The 21,026-nt window shown below is 32.0% G+C and overlaps 2 protein-coding genes across 5 annotated transcripts; both read right to left on the reverse strand.

Annotated features, from left to right (window-relative positions):
• Nucleotides 1-516: 516 nt before the first annotated feature.
• On the reverse strand, nt 517-3,171 carry LOC113781418 (3-ketoacyl-CoA synthase 11-like). Of its 2 annotated transcripts, none has more exons than XM_027327352.1 (3): nt 3,084-3,171; nt 2,815-2,862; nt 517-2,566 (listed from the first exon to the last, which is right to left on the reverse strand). In XM_027327352.1, exon 3 carries the CDS (start codon nt 2,535-2,537, stop codon nt 1,002-1,004), a length of 1,536 nt encoding a protein of 511 aa, XP_027183153.1. In that variant the 5' UTR covers nt 2,538-2,566; nt 2,815-2,862; nt 3,084-3,171; the 3' UTR covers nt 517-1,001. The 2 variants fall into 2 exon arrangements, with proteins under 2 accessions (XP_027183153.1, XP_027183154.1); XM_027327353.1 differs by having other exon boundaries at nt 2,815-2,852; nt 3,084-3,128.
• Nucleotides 3,172-6,038: 2,867 nt separating this feature from the next.
• LOC113781527 (uncharacterized protein C4F10.09c-like) lies at nt 6,039-9,150 on the reverse strand. Of its 3 annotated transcripts, XR_003469625.1 has the most exons (8): nt 8,991-9,150; nt 8,826-8,881; nt 8,402-8,494; nt 8,123-8,275; nt 7,282-7,365; nt 7,040-7,183; nt 6,654-6,742; nt 6,039-6,202 (listed from the first exon to the last, which is right to left on the reverse strand). XR_003469625.1 is itself a non-coding variant. In XM_027327478.1 (6 exons), the coding sequence occupies exons 1-6, from the start codon at nt 9,021-9,023 to the stop codon at nt 6,185-6,187; spliced, it is 525 nt and encodes a 174-aa protein (XP_027183279.1). In that variant the 5' UTR covers nt 9,024-9,150; the 3' UTR covers nt 6,039-6,184. The 3 variants fall into 3 exon arrangements, 1 of the variants encoding a protein (XP_027183279.1); XR_003469624.1 differs by lacking the exon at nt 8,826-8,881; XM_027327478.1 differs by lacking the exons at nt 6,654-6,742; nt 8,826-8,881.
• Between the last annotated feature and the right edge of the window lie 11,876 nt (nt 9,151-21,026).

A 21,026-nucleotide genomic window follows, 5' to 3' on the forward strand; every position in this document is an offset into this window, starting at 1 on the left:
GACTTTGATGACTTAAGAATCTGTTTTTCTTGGCAGGAGTTGAAATTGGAAAATTTGATGACGACTACCCTGACCAATTTTTGTTTTCTTTTTTAATATTCTTTGTGGCAATAGATAAGAATTCTTAATGGCCATTATATCTTACTTGAAGAAAGAATTCAATATATCAGAGAATTAATCTTCCTTATAAGTGAGCCCTTCGTAATTTCCAATCCTAAAATTTCATGTAATTTCCTTTGTACAAATTTTTTTTTTTCTTGTGAAGTACATGCAAAGTCTCTTCTCAATTATGAGCCAATATCAACAAGTAAATTGAAATGAATTTGTTTACGTGCTTAGTTATCTATATTTCCTTCTTACACGCTTATTTCTATATGAACCTTCAGCAACAAAGGAGCATAAGATCCATGGTGAAGTATTATCTTGCCTCTCTAGCTCACAGAAAATGGGTCCTATTCAAGGGAAATGAACATTTTTGGCTAGAAGAAGAAAATGCGTTTGATAAGCAAAACTAAGTAATAACAAATGAAAGATGATATTTGTTCAGTTCTTTGAAGGAACACCATGGATTCTGGACACAAAAAAGAAATTGCAAACAAGGGTAGCCATGACAAGTTTCCTACCATAATTCTTGCCTCTCTAGCTCAAAACTACCCCAAAAAAAGGGTTCAAAGTAATGAATCATGTTATCTCAAGTCTTGAACTAAGATCATAGCATTTCTGGTTAAATTCATGCTACCCCAACTTGCCACAATTTACAGAACACATGCTTCCCACAACCATGCCCTTGTGGCTTGTGCTTGTCCATCCACCTATACGGAAACACCACAAGGGCAAACAGGAAGGCAAATATGTCAAAATAACCTTAATACATTATTAAACTACCATCTCTCCATCGAGAAATGCAACTTAATACACACATTCCTGTCAAGATGAGTCTGCAGGGCTAGAAACTGATGGCACTACGCAAGCCTGAACATCAGAACTTGAAACTATGTTTGTTAGATTGCTGAGACCCTTGGAACTTCTACTGGAAATTGGTCAATCTCAGCCATCCACGGATTCGTCTCCTTAGCTGGGTTGATAGTTCTTAAGGCCTTCCAAACTGCACTGTTGCACTTGAAGCCAGAACCAAATGCTATCTGCCAAGTTCTGTCTCCCCACTTAATCCTCCCCTTGGCCTCTAAGTATGCCAACTCATACCAAAGAGAGCTACTTGAGGTGTTCCCAAATCGGTAGAGTGTCATCCTAGAGGGCTCAATGTGCCAATCAGAAAGCTGGAGATTCTTCTCCAGCTCATCTAATACAGCCCTTCCACCAGCATGGATGCAGAAATGCTCGAAGGCCAACTTGAAATCAGGAATATAAGGTTTAATCTTCATCTTCAACAGCTTCTTCGCCACCAATGTGGTAAAGAAGAGTAGCTGCTCTGACATGGGCAGCACAAGAGGACCCAAAGTAGTAATGTTTGTCTTCAAAGCATCACCAGCTACTGCCATCAAATCCTTTGACAGAGCAACCCCAATTTCACCTTTGGGATCCTCCATTTGGGTAACACAAGAAAAGCATTTATCATCGGATCCTTTGTGGGTTCTGACGGTGTGCACTAACTGATACTTGGATCTCCATCGATCAGATCTTTTATTAGAAAGCAGAATTGCAGCCCCTCCCATTCGGAACAAGCAATTTGAAACAAGCATTGATCTTTCATCCCCAAAATACCAATTCAAAGTAATATTTTCCATGCTGATCACAAGAGCATAAGTGTTGGGATGGGCTTGAAGAAGATCTTTAGCAAGATCAATCGAGATCAAACCAGCACTACAACCCATCCCACCTAGATTGTAACTGATAATGTTCCCACGAAGTTTGTAATGGTTAATAACCACAGCAGACAAAGATGGAGTGGGATTAAACAAGCTGCAATTGACAATGAGAATACCAATGTCTTTGGGCTTTAGAGAAGTTTTGGCAAGTAGTTCATCAATGGCACCAAACATTACAGTTTCAGCTTCTTTTCTAGCTTCTGCCATACAGGGATTTGGAGGAACTGTGAGCACAGCTTCAGGGAGGTAAGTTGACTCACCAAGACCTGACCTCTCCACAATTTTCCTCTGGAAGTCAAGGTTTTCAGGCGTAAATGAGCCAGTGAACACTGATAGTTCCATGAAGCGCTGTCTCGTGCATTTCCTCACATCCTCAGGCTTATAGCACGAGAAATTTACAAGATAAACAGCTCGAGGTCGAGTAAGGAAATAGAAAGTAGACAAGAACACCAAAAGGGTCGAGCACAAGAAAACTGATATCAGATTGAACTTGAGATGTTCCCAAAGAGCATGAAGGTCTTGGAATGAGAATGTGGACAACTGAGCAGCAATAACAACAACTAGTGGAGATAAAAACAGGTACATTCCATGGGTGATCAGATAATGATATCCAAGCTTCACATACTTCAATTTAACAGACTGCTTAAAATCAGGAAGCCTTCTAGAAATTGAGGGAGAGATCAGAGGTGTGCTTGGTTTTAAGTCACTCATTGGTATTCAAGTCTTAAACCAGCCAAAATCTGCTCAAATTTGAAAATTAAAGATCAACATCAAGATCAATCTAAGTAAAAAACCACAAGAACAAGGAAAGGGCTATCTTTTAGTCCAAAACCGACAACTTTTTCCCTGATTTCCCTAGAGATTCAATCACTACTAAGTACAACAGGGATGACAACCAATGGACTAATGTCAGACTTTCTGGAGATCTATAGAGTCTGAACTCAAGAGGGTTATCCAAGAAACACCTCAAATATTTCAAAGAGAATACCTCAAAACAGTATCAGAAAGTGCAGCACAAATAAAACCCAGAAAAACCCTGCAAAATCAACAAAAATACAGGACAATTAGAAAACCAAATCACCAAAATAGCCAAAGAAACTCACTTTAACGGATTTTCATCACCACAAAGGAATAAACGACTAATGTCTAAATTGTAAATGTGTTTAACCAGATATAATTCTCGAAACATCAAAAAACCAAAGCAAGTGAGACTATCGGAAGTTCATAAGACTTGGGGCAGATCAGGAAGCTTCTTACCTCTCCAGTGATTAAAGACTCCGCAACAGAGATGACTCGGAGAAACCAACACACTAAGTTGGACAAAGAGGGACAGACAGAGCTGTTGAATTTTAAAATGGGGACTTTGGGCCTTTAATAGCAGCCTCGGCGGGGGACCGCTGCACGTGGCGACGAGGGTACATCACGAAAAGCAATAAATTGCCTCCGATGAATAGTGGGATGGGCCCACAGTGCGTGTATTTAAGATGCTATTTTGTTTTGGGGTAAATTCTGTAGTGTATTCACATATTCCAAAGACAGGTGTGGAAAGTAAATTATATGGCAAAGAAGTTGGCACGTAGCAACCTGACATGTACGGAGATGAAGGGAATGTTTCTAAAAAAGTAAGTGATGACCTATAACCGCGGTTTAGAAATGTGAATGTAGCATACTGCAGAAGTTGGAAATGTATTGGGGTGTGACGGAATTAACATAAATATAATGGGTCTACGAATAAAACACCGAAAAGGAAGCATAAGCAGTACTATCTATTTACGGGCATTACATCAACAAAATACTATCTATTTATGGACATTTTATTCTGAATCATTACATTTATGTAAAATACATAAATATGTGTAACTAAAATTGAAGAACTGTTACACTAATATTTTTACGAAAGGAAAATTGGTTGTCCTGTATTTAACATAAACTGATTTTTATGAAAGTAAAAAATATATTGCCCATAACATACCTATTATTTATGATTTTTTTTTTGTATTACATCAACAAAACACTAGCTATTTACGGGTATTTTATTCTGAATCATTACATTTTTGTAAAATACATAAATATTTGTAACTAAAATTGAAAAAGTGTTACACTAATATTTTTACGAAAGGGAAACTAGTAAATTTTGTATTTAATAAATTTTAAATATGTGAAAGTAAAAAAGTTTTGCCCATAACATACCAACTCTTTATGAGTTTTTTGCATTACATCAACAAAATACTACCTAGTTATGGGTATTTTATTCTGAATCATTACATTTATGTAAAATACATAAATATTTGTAAATAAAATTAAAAAAGTATTATACTTATATTTTTATGAAAGGAAAACTAGTAGATTTTGCATTTAACAAATTTTAAATATGTGAAAGTAAAAAAGATTGCGCCCATAACATACCAACTATTTATGGATTTTTTTGCATTACATCAACAAAATACTAACTATTTATGGGCATTTTACTCTGAATCACTACATTTATGTAAAAAACATAAATGTTTGTAATTAAAATTGAAAAAGTGATACACTTATATTTTTACAAAAGAGAAATTGGTAAAATTTGTATTTAACATAAATTAAATATGTTAAAGCAATATTAAAGGTGATTTTATTAGTTACTTAATTTGTTGGTAAGAAACAAGGTTTCTTTTGCAAAATTTGTTCATTAGATTTTTTTTCAAATAATTAGGATATAAAGGTAAATTTTCACAATCTTTTGTTAGCAATATGCTCCAATTTCCTCCTAGACAGTGACGAAGCCAAGATTTTTTTTCCTTTGAGAGAGGGCCAAAATGATTGACAAATAAAATTATTTTAATATATTATGTTCAAAATAATTTTCATCTATTTAAATATATGGTATCCTAAAATATCAAATATTAACTTTAATTATAAAGGTATGTCTATTTGATAAATATGTAGTTTAGTCATAACTAAAATTAAAACAAGAAATAACATTTGATTAAATATCTTATAGGAAAAAATGCACTTTTTTATCCTCAAAATTTGGGTGGTTGACCAATTTCATCCTCAAAGTTTCACCCCAAACATATTGCATCCTCAAAATTTCGTAATTTTGGCCAATTAAGGACAATTAACGAGAAATGAAGAATTGATCGTTAGAACAATGATTTTACTCAACAAAAAATTGATAAAACCGAATGGAGCCATTTTTAACGGAACAATTGCAACGGATAAAAAGCTCAATTCTTCTCCTTCTTCTCTCTGCTTTTCTGTAACCCCAAAATTTTTTTGCCAATCTCTGGAATTTTAATGACCGTTATACAACTTTCAAAACAAATAAATTCATTCTAAATTTTTATTTGGGATTATTTCATAAACCAAATCGCGGTCACTTTCTGTAAAGTATCACTTTCCCATAAAAGACTAGCTCTTTATGGCTTTCCTCCACTATAAGAACAGAGTACCCTTTTCTCATAAATAAATTTATTTATCAGATAAAATAAAAATAAATCTATTTTTCAATAAAAGACCAGTCCTTTATGGCTTTCCTCTATTAGAAGAACAAAGTACCAATTTTTTCATAAATAAATTTATTTATCGGATAAAATAAAAATAAACCCGTTTTTCAATAAAATACCAACTCTTTATGACTTTCCTCCATTTTAAGAACAGAGTACCCATTTTTCCATAAACAAATTTATTTATCAGATAAAATAAAAATAAATCCGTTTTTTCAATAAAACACTAGCTCTTTATAACTTTTCTCCATTATAATAAGACAAAATACCAACTCTTTATGACTTTCCTCCATTTTAAGAACAGAGTACCCATTTTTCCATAAACAAATTTATTTATCAGATAAAATAAAAATAAATCCGTTTTTTCAATAAAACACTAGCTCTTTATAACTTTTCTCCATTATAATAAGACATTTTTGGCCAGGAAAGTTTCTTCTCTAATTAGAAACCATCGACCCCTTACCAAAGACAATCAAATGCAGCTAGATGATTTTCTTGCAAGAAAGTTGCCAAAAGCAGCTTTGTGATTGTAGTTGCTACTTTTTTTTTCAACCATTTTTTTAGCAAGAGGTATCATTAATGTCAATATTGAAGTATAGCAAAATTTTATACGAAATAACAAACCAATTTATCATTACAAATACAAAACGAGCAACAATATATTACAACCAATACTATCAACAGTACAAAGCACAAAGATACTCAAATCAAATCCTAATCCTAATTAGGCTTTAATATGTACAACCAAAATTGCCAGGGATAACAAATGTTAAGATAGACCCTCTGCCGATATATAATGAGTATCATGTTTGCATGAATTGGCGAAGTCCATAATCGAAGTAGCTTCTAAGAGCTTCATAGCCAGGTTTACTACAATCCACCATCAACCTATAGAGTCCAATGGAAAAAAAATTATTAAACAAAAATTTACATTGGTAGTTAGATAAATTAAACCTGCATTAGCCTACATATATCAACTAAGACATTGATCCTCATATTGTTGCATGAAAAGAAATGAAAATGAGGGACTTTAAAAGAAATGCTAAGGATCACTTTTATTAACCACAAGTACAAAATGTGAACTGAATTTCAAACTATAAGTTGGTAGCATGTGCTTAAGATGAAGAAATCATTATGACCCCAATTGACATGAAACCAATTATAAAGTAACGCCAAGGCTGTTTCCTTTAACAAAAATATTAACTTAATGAACTAAATTTCCAAATAGTTCTCAAGTTAAGATTCCTCGAGATCAAGGATTCCCTTGACAATTATTAACTTAATGAACTAAATTGCGTCAAAAACCACAAGCAAACAAAAGATCAACGCTATCACAAACCTGTAACAAACGCTTAGAGAAAGCAGCGACCCTCCTTAGATTGATGTCATTTTTCATCGCCCTTAGAAGTAGCCCAATAAATATTTCCTCTTGAAGATTAACAAATTGAACAAATATCATAGTCAAGAAGTGGTACAATTAGGACCCTCTCTAATAAGTCTACACGAATAAAGAAAGCATTCAAGAGCAAGTGAGGAAAAATTTTCAAAAAGCCACTTGATCATGCTGAAATTATGTTCCAGATAGAAGTGGAACTAGAAAACACAAAACTTGTAAGGCAAATTGTCAAATAAGAATCCAAAACAGGTTGATTTGCAAGCGTTGAAACACAAACATAACAAATAAACTGGCAGAAACTTTCTAAGAACTACTACAACTCAACTCACCTTTGAAGAGTTCATGGCAGTTGGTAGCAAGAGTTTTGAATATAAGGCTCGGTAGAATCTATCACTAACAATTTGATTTCTGGTAGAGATCTTGTCAAGAAGCATTAATGCTTGAACTCCCACATTAAAGCTCCTAGAATGAACCTAAAAAAGGGCAAACAAATTTTTGAAAGGAGGAACACCACATTATACTATCCGCATAAAATTTTCATTCTTTCTGGGCAATTAGGAACTAAGCTTACCAGCTGAAATAAGATTGGCGTCTGGGTTTCAATAATCTTGTCAGATTCATCGCTAGAAACAAAAGGAAATGCTCTATTCACACCCTGCAATGGAAGAAAGAGAACTTATACAGAGTGCCTAAAGTATCTTTCAACACCATATAAGGAGATAACCACAAGCAGCATGATGAACTGATATAATAATTATCTGCAAGCACACTGGTTCAGACAAATCCTGTACCACTTGATTAATCACACCCACATTTTAACACACAAGTATGTTTAATTTAGTGCATGCTTCATCACCAATTCTCAATAACACTTTCCCAACTACTTCAATTCACTTTCAAGTTGGATCCTTTAGTCACAAAACACAGCACCAACTTGGAAGAATTAGTTCAAAAAAATTATATAGAGAAAAGTTGATTCTTCATAACAAACATATACTAAATAAAGTGTACAATCTTTTTCTTCATACTTGAGAAAGAGCAAAACATTAGTTAGGAGTAACCTGCAAAACATTCACTGTCTTTGAACTAATCTAAGGCAACTTAGTTGAAGCAAGGTGTATAGGGAGGAAAAACAAGAAACAGTGCCAGAATTCTACATAAGATAATTACATGGTAAGTGCCAAAAATTAGAAGCATTTATAAAGAGTACGCCTAAATTTGTACAATAGCTTACCACAAATATTAGCATTTTCTTACTCTATCGCTTTCAAAAGATAAAATGGCCTTGAAAGTTCTAGCTGTTACTACATGATCCCAGAAAAAAATACAAATCCTACTTTAGCAGTTTCTTCTACTTATATGTTTGCAATCATCAAATAATAAAGAAGCGAAAGAAATTAATCTATACTAACTGTTAAAAGAGCTGTTAATAACCGGGAATCCATCTCAACGTGAGATTCTGGAGGAGTATTCTTTGGATTACATTTTGAACTAGAAATTTTTCTAGCTTTTTCTTTACTGCATTTGTTCGTCCCATGCTCCCTATTGGCATCAGAAATCAATACCTGAAACAGAGACTAGCATATTAACTTGTTGCACAAAACTAACGTGTCTTACATGTTAATTGACTAGATCTTTGAAATCCTTAACTTTCATCAAAGAAAACAAGCACAACACTTTTTTTTCCATACCTTAAATAGTGCAAAATACACCTCGATTAAACGCTTTGCCACTTTCGGCCCATCTCCCTCGTGACTTAAACGAACTTGGCTTAAGAAGTTAACCTGTACACAGATAGCATTAGATAAATGAAGTTCACTCAGAAACACAAATATAAACAAATACAGCAGCAAAACACTATACTTGAACACCGAAGCTAAAACGTCTAGCATGCTGAAATAAAACATCTAGGAATGGCATACTGAAAGTAGTGTATGATACACTCTTAAAGCGCTAGTAACCTGAAATATGAAAGCAAATAGCATAGATATTATACTGTGTACAAAAAAAGGGACAATGCTACCATTATTAAAGACTTTTGTCAACTAACTGACAAACATTGGACATGAAACCATAAACTAAAGATATCAGCTAATGTATAATAAGAGTAAAGACCCCTTTCTCTACTCCAACTGAGATGCCCATTCACTCTAATCCACTGAAGTAGAAGCCTACAATTTCAAAAAGTTTATCTTGCGATTGTTAAATTGACCAAAAATGCAAGAAAAAGGCAATTGACAAAACAGAGATGAAAATAACATATCTGCTTAAAAAACCTACACCATCGCTTTTCCTTGAAGTCTGCCATTGCATCGGAAGGGTCTTTAAAGTGTGTCTATGATTGTATAAATTCAGATCTAGATGCTAGAGAGGAAAAGAGGAACCATATGTCTACGGGAAACTGAAAATTAATAGAGAGGGAAAGAGAGATAGAAGGAGAAAGTTGTAGGGGAGGTTGCGATTAAACTTTCGAGGGCTCTGATCTGAGAACAATAATATTTGGGAAAGTAGCCTTGCAAGTATGGAAGGCTTGGAATTCATGTGGTGCTACGCTTGACAAGTGTTGTGCCGGGAATGGTTAAAAAATTTTCAATGCGCGGCTTGCTAAAAATTGGAAGGGAGCAAAATTTTGAAATTTTCATAAAAAAACACCCATGATTTCTCACCAATAACATAGAAACTTTGGCCCACTAAAATCAGTATTTGGAGGGAAGCTTTCCCACACTCATTTTGGCGAGAATTTTAAGCGATAAAAGTCCTTGCCTCGCAGAGTATATAATGGCTCCAATTTTTTGTGAGGTATTGTCCTTTTCCTTGCTATAAGCCTCTTAATAGCGTCAAACTTTCTACTTCTTGATAAAGTTGTTGTCGCTAACTGGTGTTTTATTAAAGAACTGATGTTTTATTGAAGAACGGATTTATTTTTATTTAATCCGATAAATAAATTTATTTATGAAAAAATGGGTACTCTGTTCTTATAATGAAGGAAAGTCATAAAGAGTTGGTATTTTATTGAAAAACGGATTTATTTTTATTTTATCCGATAAATAATTTTGTTTATGAGAAAATGGGTACTCTGTTCTTATAATGGAGAAAAGCCATAAAAAGCTGGTTTTTTATTAAAAAATAAATTTATTTTTTTATCTGATAAATAAATTTATTTATTAAAAAATGGATACTCTGTTCTTATAATGGAGAAAAGTAATAAAGAATTGGTGTTTTGTTGAAAAACGGGTTGTACTCTGTTTTTATAATGAAGGAAAGCCATAAAGAGTTGGTCTTTTATTAAAAAATGAATTTATTTTTATTTTATTCGATAAATAAATTTGTTTATGAAAAAAAGGGTACTCTGTTCTTATAATAGAGGAAAGTCATAAAGAGCTGGTGTTTTATTGAAAAACAAGTTTATTTTTTATTTTATCCGATAAATAAATTTATTTATGAAAAAATGGGTACTCTGTTTTTATAATGGAGGAAAGCCATAAAGAGTTGGTCTTTTATTAAAAAATGAATTTATTTTTATTTTATTCGATAAATAAATTTGTTTATGAAAAAAGGGTACTCTGTTCTTATAATAGAGGAAAGTCATAAAGAACTGGTATTTTATTGAAATGAAAAACAAGTTTATTTTTTATTTTATCCGATAAATAAATTTATTTATGGAAAAATGGGTACTCTGTTCTTATAATGGATGAAACCCATAAAGAGCTAGTCTTTTATGAAAAAGTGATACTTTACAGAAAGTGACCGCGATTTGATTTATGAAATTATTCCAAATAAAAATTTTGAATGAATTTGTTTGTTTTGAAAGTTGTATAATGATTCTTAAAACTCCAGAGATTATTCTGAGCACTGGTTATGACACACCGAATGGGTGTGATAATAATAAAAAATTATGATAAAAAAATTGGTTTAAATGTCAAGCAGACAAAGGTAACCAATTTTTAAATTACTTTCACATGAGTGTTTAATAAATAGTTGGCAGTTTGTTTTACTGTAATCAATTTTGTTTCCAAAACTTTTAATAAATGAAAACCAATTTTGTTTCCAAAACTTTTAATAAATGAAAATTAAAGAATAGGAAACACTGGATAGATATGGCTTTGCAAAAACTTTGATATAATTATTGTGTATACGAATTCAAATTCATTTGCTTACTAATGAATTTGAATTTACGTCTAATTGAATTAATTATAAATAGGTAGTCGAAATTTGTCCATTTAATAGCCACTAATTAATTGGTTTTATTCAGCTATCCATTTGAAATTAATAAAATCATGTATCCATTTGGATTAACATTGTGAATAAAAAAGCAATGAAAAGTAGAGAAATGTCGTGGGAAAGTGCTGCATGAACAGAGAATATAGAAGGGAAAGGAAATAATGTTGTGCTTTGCTAGCGAATAATAATGTTGTGCTTTGCTTTATTATTATTATATTAAAGGTAAATCTGCCAACAGTACAAATAATTTAGGTATTCAAGCAAAATCTTAGAAATAGCTTTATTCAGGCCAAATATGCTCCAACTGCACAAAAAAATGGCCCATTACACCAAAATTATTTCCATTATTAAACAAATTCAACTCACATACATGTATAAGGAATATTTATGGAATAAACAATTAAGGGATATTATTATACTCCCATTTTTTCACTTCACTCCCCCATGTAAAGTAATTTTTTTAATGTTAGTAAATTTTGTTGGAATTAAATTTGTAATATAAATCTTAGAGTCTTTGGAGTTTTGTATAGTTTTGTAAATGTTAGAGAAGACCGTATGAATATGTCAAAACCTATAGGAGGTTTCTACAATTATGTCTAATTTTATAATTAGCCAAAGCAAAAGGCAAGCAAATGCATGTACTATTTTACTTCAAGTAATAGCAAGTTTCATTCAAGCAATAGTAAGTTTTTATACATAAATAGTAATTATTACTAATAACATGGCAAATTTGATTAATAATCAATATTTCCTGATTTATGGGACACATGTACTATTTTACTTTAAAACTTATCTCAAACTAGTATTAGGAAGTTTATTTGAAATAATGATAAGATGTTTTATCAATGATTAAAGCTTAATACCTTAGTTAGTAAGTATTCATAATATACTCGTATAATACATGATTATAGGTATAATTTAAAATTTTTTTGTACTTATATATTTTAAAATACTACGAAAAATAGTATGAACTAAACCTACTCTCCAAAAAGTAAATTTCGGATATAGAGTAGTGATTTATTTTTAAAAAAAATTAAGTTGCATATTTATTCCAATTTATGCATGAAGATACATCGATCGGTGCTCTCTGGATGCATCCAAACTCCAGTGAATGCCTTTAAACTAAATTCTAATTAAAGTAGTATCCAAAATAATAAAATACTACTCGTATAAAAACACATCAATATAATTTCGCTAATAGCAATTAAATTTGAAGTTTTAAAATATGCATAAATAGTAATTTAGTTTAAAAATATAATTAGTATAAAGAGTATAATTGGCATAAATAAGTGTATTCAGTAAGCCAATGTTGTAAACCTCCCTTGAGGTTTCTCTTCATTTCGCCTGACACCCCTAAAGTTTTAAAAATATCACTAACATACCTTACTTTTGTTGTTTGTGTAGCAAGATTTTTAAATATCCTAACTACCCTTTTGCTAGCTAGATAGGAATATTCGTAAACCACTTTGTTTATTTGAAAAAAAACTATCATCATTTACATGGTATTTCTTTTGTATTACTACTATATCATAATGCTATACAATCACAGATAAAACTGTAAATTTGAAAAGTAAAAATGATATTGAAATTAAGATGCTATTGAAATTTGTTTGGATAGAGTGTTATTTGAAATATTATTTGTAATAATTACGATAGTACATTTTGTGATGTGATGTATGTAAGATAAAAAGGTGATTGAAAATATAAAACGGTGGGTTAAAAAATGTGTTTATGATGCAAGCGAAATATTATTTGAAAATATATGCTATCCAAACACTTCGAAACAAATAGGGGGCTAATGGGGGCCATAGGTCCCCTCTTCCCAAAGTTTTAAAAATTTTAATTCATATTGTGTAAAACAAAGTTAGCCTCCTAATTTTTTATAATTTTAGTTTATATTATGAGTATATATATATATGTATATATGTGTGTGTGTGTGTGTGAATTAACTACCTTTGAATTAATTTTTTATTAAAAAAGTTATTTATTTTTTGCATCCCTTTATAATTTGTGAATGATTGTGAGACTAAAATATATTATGACAATAAGATACGTTGAATTGTGAAAATTGTAATTTAAATAGTCTCCTAAATTTTGAATATTTGACTTTTATAGTTGCAAATTTCTTAAATTAATAGTTGATAAATGTCAATAATAAATGTGAGATGTGAATTTTACAATGGTGATTATTATCTATTAGTTAAAGTTTAGGAGTTTGAATTTTATGGATTAGTGAGAAAAACGTGGAAAAATGTGGGAAAAACATGAGCATGATTATAGGATTTGTAGGAGCGGTTACATGATTAGTTAAGAGATAAACATTTCTTAATTATAAAAATGTAAAATTCTATTAAAATAGCATTCAGACTTTTGACAATTTTGAAAGCTCCTTATCCAAAACCCTCTCTGTAATACATATAGATATAGATGCTTTAATAACGATAGTTATGATAGCAAAATAGTTTTTACCTAATATAACAGATTGTTACACTTTTAGCGAACATTTGATTTGTCGTTGGACCTATTCACTTAAATAGAATAATACCTAAAATTATGGAAGTAAGTTTCCCATCTAAAATAGTAAGTTAAGCCTAATAGATTAGTAACTTTTATACCTCAAAAGGTAAATTGAAATAAATACTAAACTTAATTTTTAAATAAATAGATTACTACTTTATATCCCAAGCTTACTTTTAAAAGAGTAAGTTTAGTTCAAATAATAGTAAGTTTTTATACATAAATAATAATTCTTACTAATAACATGGTAATAAAAATGATTAAGGATCAAAATTTACTATTTTTTGGAATACATGTACAATTTTTACATTAAAACCTTATCTCAAAGTAGTATTAGGAAGTTTATTTGAAATAATGATAACATATTTTATTAATGATTAAAACTTAGTACCTTAGTTAATAAGTACTCATAATATACCTGTATAATAAATAATAATAGGTATAATTTAACAAACCAGGTTTACGGGTTTTATTTAAAATAAAGTAATAATTTATTCATTATAAATTTAACACCTGAGGTTGGAATCCATAATTTATTCATTATAAATTTAATGTCTAAATTTATTAAATTCTTCATTTTATATGCCTACAGTGTTTAGCTTCTCCGCCAAGCTTCGCACCTTTTTTCCTTGTCCTTACTTTTGCGCAAGACCCTCTCACTTTGCCAGTTGCTCAATTTAGGCACTCCACATCTCACATTTACGGTTGGAATCCCCTTCAATGCCCAACTATCTTCAAGTTGCAAGTCAAAAAGTTCTTTACAGGTGTCCATCCAACACACTTTTCCTATTATTTGTGGCCACAATCATACCGCAACAACTTTCCACACCTATTTTTTGACTAGTAAACATACTGCAGCAACATCCGATCAAAACGGGACACTGGGATGGAGGTCAAGTCAACTGCCGTGTCCCTTCAAGCAAGCCAGTACAAGTATTCCTTGGTGGATTTTCCAATATTACCTAACTCCAAAGAAAATTCTACCTCTAGCATTGAAGTGGATAACAATGGATGGTAAAGACGAGATATAATATTCCAATCATCAAAATGATTTGCAATGATATTAATTTTTTTTAAAAAGACTTATTTCTCACAATTATTTGAAAATTAACAAAGGACTTGACGTAGCATATTCACTAAGCATTCTTAGCGCTTCTATTCTTTAATTAAAAATACGGTGAACCTAAAATAGAGGGAGTAATATAATCAACAAATTGCCTAGAACAGTGGGTATTATAACTCAATAATATTACAAATAAATCCACAGTACAAGTTGCGGCTACAAGTGTATAAATTTCCAGAATCAAGTTTGGTTATTTCATTCTTCAACGAGGCTCGCATGCAGCACAACTCTAGCACGTCGAGCATAAACGAAAGAGTTAAATGCACTCAACCTCCTAAATTTTACTTTTAGTTGTGCTTTGTCCCTTTAAATTCATCACATAAGAACTTTGCCCCCCTATTTGATAGCTTAAGAGAAAAATACCCTTATTATTTTATTTTATTTCTTTTATATTTATTCATTCTGTTGTTTTTTCTTTTCCACTACTTTCTTTTTTTATTTTTTTACTATTTTCTTCTATTTTTCACTTATCTCATGTTCCTATATTGTTTCACTTTCATATTAGCATTACTAATTTGCATGCTTATTATAATATTGTAATTATCTTTTACTTATAATTTCATTCTTGTTTTTATTTATTTACACTATTGTAGAATTCAAAACAAACAGTATAGCATAAAAAATTGATATATGCATGTCATAAAAAAATGTATATTACTAGTAATTTCATGTCATAATAAAAAAGTGTATATTACCAGTAATTTGACTATGTAAAAAGATATTAACAAACTAAAAATTTAAATTACATAATATTTAAAAGTATATCCCGAGTAACTAATATTTTTATTTACTTTTTTTGTATTGTTGATTAACCACCATATTATTATGATCTAAATTTTTTACTATTTTATTAAAAATTAATTTATTTTAAACTCTAGATATATTGATTTAAGTAATATATGAAATAATTTATGCACATAGATAATACATATTTTGTTATATATAGACATTATGATCATTATTACTTCTAACAACAAAAAGTTATAAAGATATAAATAAATAAAGAATGAGTTTAAAAAGATTACAATTAAACTATTAGAGTCTTTCCTGTCGTCAAGTTTAGGGTTCAAATGCTACACCTAGTAGTTGGGGATAGAAAGGGTATGGTGAGGGGAAGGAGGTCAAAAAAAAATATAAAACATAAAATATAAATAATAATAGTAAAGAAAAAAAGTAGCCAACCACATAAGAGAAGGAAGAAAATCCAAAAAAATGAAAATGGACAAGTAGAAAGAGGACAAAAAGAGAAAAAAATAATTAATATAGAAGGGGTACTTTTGTCCTAAATATAAAGCAGTAGGGCAATATGCCCATTTATTGAGTTAAAGGGGTAGCGAGGAGGGGTAAAGTGTAACTAAGGGTAAAATTCAAGGAGGGTTTAATGCTTTCGACCCTAAACAAAAGATTTTTTTTTGTCATTAACCTAATTTTCTCTAGTTCATGGTGGTGACTGGAACTGGGCCTATCCAAATTTTTTATTACCCAAAAAAAAAGAATATATATTTCACCCTTATTCTTCAACAAGGAATTGAAAAAACTCTAGCGAACTTCTGCATCTGGAAAAGAGAAAACTGGGTTGTAGGCTCAAATTTCAATCTAGAGAACTCTGGGTTCTATATCCAAGGTTCAGGAAATCCAAATCTTCAATAAGTTCTATGGTAAATTACACTAACTTCTCCTATAGTTTTTTGGTCAAAGTTAGGGACCTCCTCTCTTGATTTTAAAATAACAAGACCTTCGTTACCAATAAGTTTCATCCAACCATAAATTTATTATTTTTTGAAATTACAACTTTACCCTTTGCTTTTCTTGTTCATATTCTTCATATTAAACAAAAGAAAGTTGTTAAAACAAGGACTTTTAATTTTCTCCCAAAAGGAAGAAAAAGAAAAAAATAAAGTTTCGTTCATGAAATTGGAAGACATTCTCTATTTGTGGTTTTATTGTAGATTTTTTATTCTTACTTAACAAAATGAATGGGTATGCATGTGTATCTGTTCATTTAATAAAACGGGTAAAGACAAAATGAACTGTGCTTAACAGTACATTTATCAAATCCTTTAACCCTATGAAATCCAACTTATATATAAGTGAACATCAAATAACAAAATTAAGACTGAAAGTTAATACAAAAAAAAAATATTGTGAATTTACTTTTGGAAACACAAGCACTTAATTTTAAAAAATACAAAAATAAAGGTGACAAATGGCCAACTTTTATGGTTATACATACAATTAATTAGATTCATCAATTTTTTGTTAGCATAAATTTGAAGAAAAGAAAAACTAGCCTACCCTCTTTTCTTAGTTTTTTGAAATATTTACTTATGTCATTGTGAGGGCATTTTGGGGACATTGAAGTTAATTTATCACCAAATGAATTATTTTTCTTCCCTTAATTATCAACAGGGGAGGTTTTTGATATTATCAACCATATAGATTAAGTGCGGATGTTGGCGTGCCACGTTGGAATCGTCGTCCACCCATGTGGCGCTAGGTGATTTGCTACTACTAACGTAGATGCTGTGCTGGCCTTGGTGGTCTCCTCCTGGATGTGGTCTACGTTTGTTTTAGATTGTTTTGGGCTTGTAGTTCCTGGTCAAACAGTGAAGCAGTTACTTGGTGATATGTTCGTTGGGCTAACAAATTTGTTGATATTATGGTTTTTGCCCTTTGGTCTCTCCCTATTTACATCCGAACCTTTTATTGTATTTTGGAGTTCCTGTGTTTTTTTAGGGGTGTATTGGTAATGGCTATTATCACATTTGGTCTGCTTAACCAGAAATTCAACTTCTTCTTTAGGAAGGTCAGCAACACAGCTCTATGGTGAGGTGCTATACATTTTCTCTAGGATTTTTTCATTCTTTCCCAGGGTTTAGGCGATGGTAATGATGAGAGTAGTTGCTTTTCCGAGTTCCTTTCTTACTAATTCGCATGCCAGTGGCTGTTTTTTTGTTGCTTCTTCTCCTTCTTGTTCGCCATTTGACTTTCGTGTGCTAGCCTGGTTGTTGTTAAATTTTTTGTAGATGGTTTTGGCCTTGTAGTTCCTACTCAAACAGTGAAGTAGTTGTCTGGTAATGTTCGTCATTGGCGTCACAAATTCATTGATATTACGGTTTTAGCGCTTTGGTCTGTCCCTATTTACATCCGGACCTTTTGTTGTATTTTGGAGTTGCTGTGTTGTTTCAAGGGTGTATTGGTAATGTGGCCTTTGTCACATTTGGTTTGGTTAGCTAGAAATTCAGCTTTTCTTTGAGAAGGTCGGCAACGTGACTCTGTGGTGAGTTGCCGTACATTTTCTCCATGATTTTGTCATTCTTTCGCAAGGTTTAGGTGATTGTGATGATGAGAGCAGTTACTTTTCTAAGTTTCTTTGTTACTAATTGGTATGACAGTGGCTATTTTGTTGTTGCTTCTTCTCATTCTTGTTCACCATTTGACAATATCGGGTGAGCTCTTTTGCAGTTTTATGAAGCTATTTTACTGTGCCCTGTATATTTTTCTTTTTTCTACCTTTATCTTTGTTTTGATTGCATTTTTATCTCTTAAATGAACTTCTGCATGTTTTGCCAGATGTATGTTACTATCTATCTTTACCTTGCGTCATTTGTTTTGTGCATTAGTTTTCTTCTGCTTATCTTAGTGCCTCCCCTCTTGAATCTCTTCATGGGAGGGTTGCTAAATGTGCATTAGTGTAGTTGAATTGTTGTTTTTGTCTAACTTTTTTTTGTGTATTTACTATGCTTTTGTTATTTTCTTTGGCTTCATTCTTTGATATCGTGGCTTCAACTTTATTATTTGTATTGTAATAGTAGACGGTCTACTGACCAAATTGCCATGTTAGGTTCTTTTGTTAGCTTTATGTTTATTTAGCTTTTTGTTATGTTTTACACTTTAGAATTACCTGATCCACTACCTGCTGAATGGCTGTAGTTGTTGCTGAATTGGTTAGTATTTCAGATCTGTTTGTGTGTCTTAAACGCCTTTTCTGTGTTGCTGTTAGCCTGTTGTCTCTGTTGTATTATAATTTTTTTTCTTTAGTTTTCCTTACTCTTTATTGTTGTCTGCAACTTTTTTTTTACTCTTTATTATTGTATTATAATTTTTCCTTTGATAAAATTTTATGCTTAATCATTTGTGACTTTTGGTTCATTTTTATTATGCAACTTGGTTTTAGCTGCTTCATATCGTTTGTGGTTTTCCTTTGCTCCAGTTATTGCTTCAGGTATTTACTCTAGTGCATTCCTTTAAAAGAAATGCTATTTATTTTCCTATTCTACTTGTTACGACGAGCTAGTGTGCCTTTTCCTTCTTGATGATTTTATGCTATCATTAAATTATTTGTTCTGTCTTTCTCCCCTTTTATAGAATTTTTAAAAATCATCCTTTGTTTTGTGTTTGCTGTACAACTTGCTGTTATCTTTGAAATCTGTTTTTAAAGGCTCTTCTGTTCCTGCCTCTTGTTTTGTTATCTTTTCGATCTATATTATCCAAAGATGAATAAGAATGCTAGAGGGCGTAAAAGGTATGCAGAAATGCAAGATAATGAGGAGGCTGATCTCCTTCATTGTCGCCGAGAGCATGACGCTGCAAAGAGGAGAAATACTACTTTGTCTTCTTCTATTGAAATAATTCAGTTTTAGAGAAAATAGTAGAGATTACTTTTCTAGAACTCCGTTGGTTATGTTCAGACTAGTTGTGACGGCCCCACCTTCTCCTAGGGCGTACCCCAGGGTTCGGCGAGTCGCCTGTCCAACTCTCGCCGGGACTCATTCGAACCTCAATCAAATCCGAAATACAACCACAAGATCAAATGAAATAACAATCCAAAACTTAAAGTGAAACTTATGTACATTGCTACAATTATCAAATATAAAAAGATTCTCAATTCACCATAAATCCAACCCGTGCCGAGCACTAAGGCGAGAACCATTACCAAAAGCTGAAACTAGTCTAAACTAGTCTATACCGAGCTCTCATCCTTGCTCGCCTCCCCCTGTTAAGAAAAACAAAACTAGAGGGATGAGTTAAAATCTCAGTGAGGTTCCGAACACATAATCAAACAATAAGTTCAATGCATTACCCATCAATAATAAGTCATTCACGAAACAATTACAATGGAAAGCAATATTAACACATTCATTAAAAGGATACGGCTTGCAGGGAGCCATTCATTCGTTCGTTCGTTCATTCATTCTCCTGTCATTCCCCTTATTCCTCCAATCATTTAAAAATGCATTTTTGTAAGTAAAACCCTCGTTTGTATTGACATTCGTTCGTTCATTTCATTCACCCCCTCCTGGACGTTGGCCAGGCTCCATCCGACAACAAGGTAATACTCGAGTATACCAAACGTTCACCCAGGGTCACTAAATCGCCCAACCGAGTCCGCTTCTGGCTCGAGTCGATCAGCAACGAAGGGCAAGAGCCCTGTTCAGCCAAACGGCTTACATTCATGCGCAACTAGCATTTAATCATTCAAAATTTCACATTCATTTAGATCGAGTGCGATAAAGTACACACTCGCCTAGAAAACTCATTTTAAGCAATCATTGAAAACATTTAACATGTTATCATTCATTCATAACAAGTCATATAATCAAGAACAAACCACATAGTCAATGAAAATATAACAAGGAACACTCACGTATTTACACAAAATAACGTCCCAAAATATCCTTCCGGATAACACTCTCAATCACCAAGGAATCCTAATATAATCAAAAGAACACATTATACTTCAACCTTCAAAGAAGTAAGTGATTCAAAGAAAATTCGAATACGTACTAGTACAAAGTATAAATATGGTTTTGGTAGTGAAAAGGATACATTTAAACCAAAGGAGATAAGTAAAATATTTGTAAAACTTATGCTCACTTGTAAAACTTTAAAATCGCTATTTGAGTCGAACTAGCAAAGAAAACGTATTTCTACTAGTCGTAATTCCACTTTTTTCTCAAGGGTAAAAGTTTCGGCCGATTTCTAACTTATATACCTCGATAAAAGAAAATGCAAATATCCTAGATGGTTCATATGGTATTCACTCTCAAATCGTTACCTAATTCTCGAGTGTAAATTTGGGCAGCATGCCCTTTATATTTATCTATTTTCCGGCCATTTATGGCTTCATTATTTTCCTCAATCAATCCCAAAGTCATACACAATATAAATTCATCATAACAGCCGTTCAATAGGCTCAAAGTCATTAAAGTGCAATATTTAACGAGGAAAATGACCGGAAATAAACTTTAAGCTATAAAACAAAAGACAGATTTGCCATCGCTTAGCGTAACGGGCACAATCAAAGGTACGCGTATCCGATTGGGGTAAAATTTATACCGTTTCGAAACTAAGGCAGAGAGCTACAACTTTGATGAAGGCTACTCAGTCCAGTTTACAATGTATCTAGGTCAAATTTACCAAAACTACCCCAGATTTTCCAGTTCAAAGTGTAC

This window comes from Coffea eugenioides, chromosome 8 (assembly GCF_003713205.1).
Source record: "Coffea eugenioides isolate CCC68of chromosome 8, Ceug_1.0, whole genome shotgun sequence".
Lineage (NCBI taxonomy): Eukaryota > Viridiplantae > Streptophyta > Magnoliopsida > Gentianales > Rubiaceae > Coffea > Coffea eugenioides.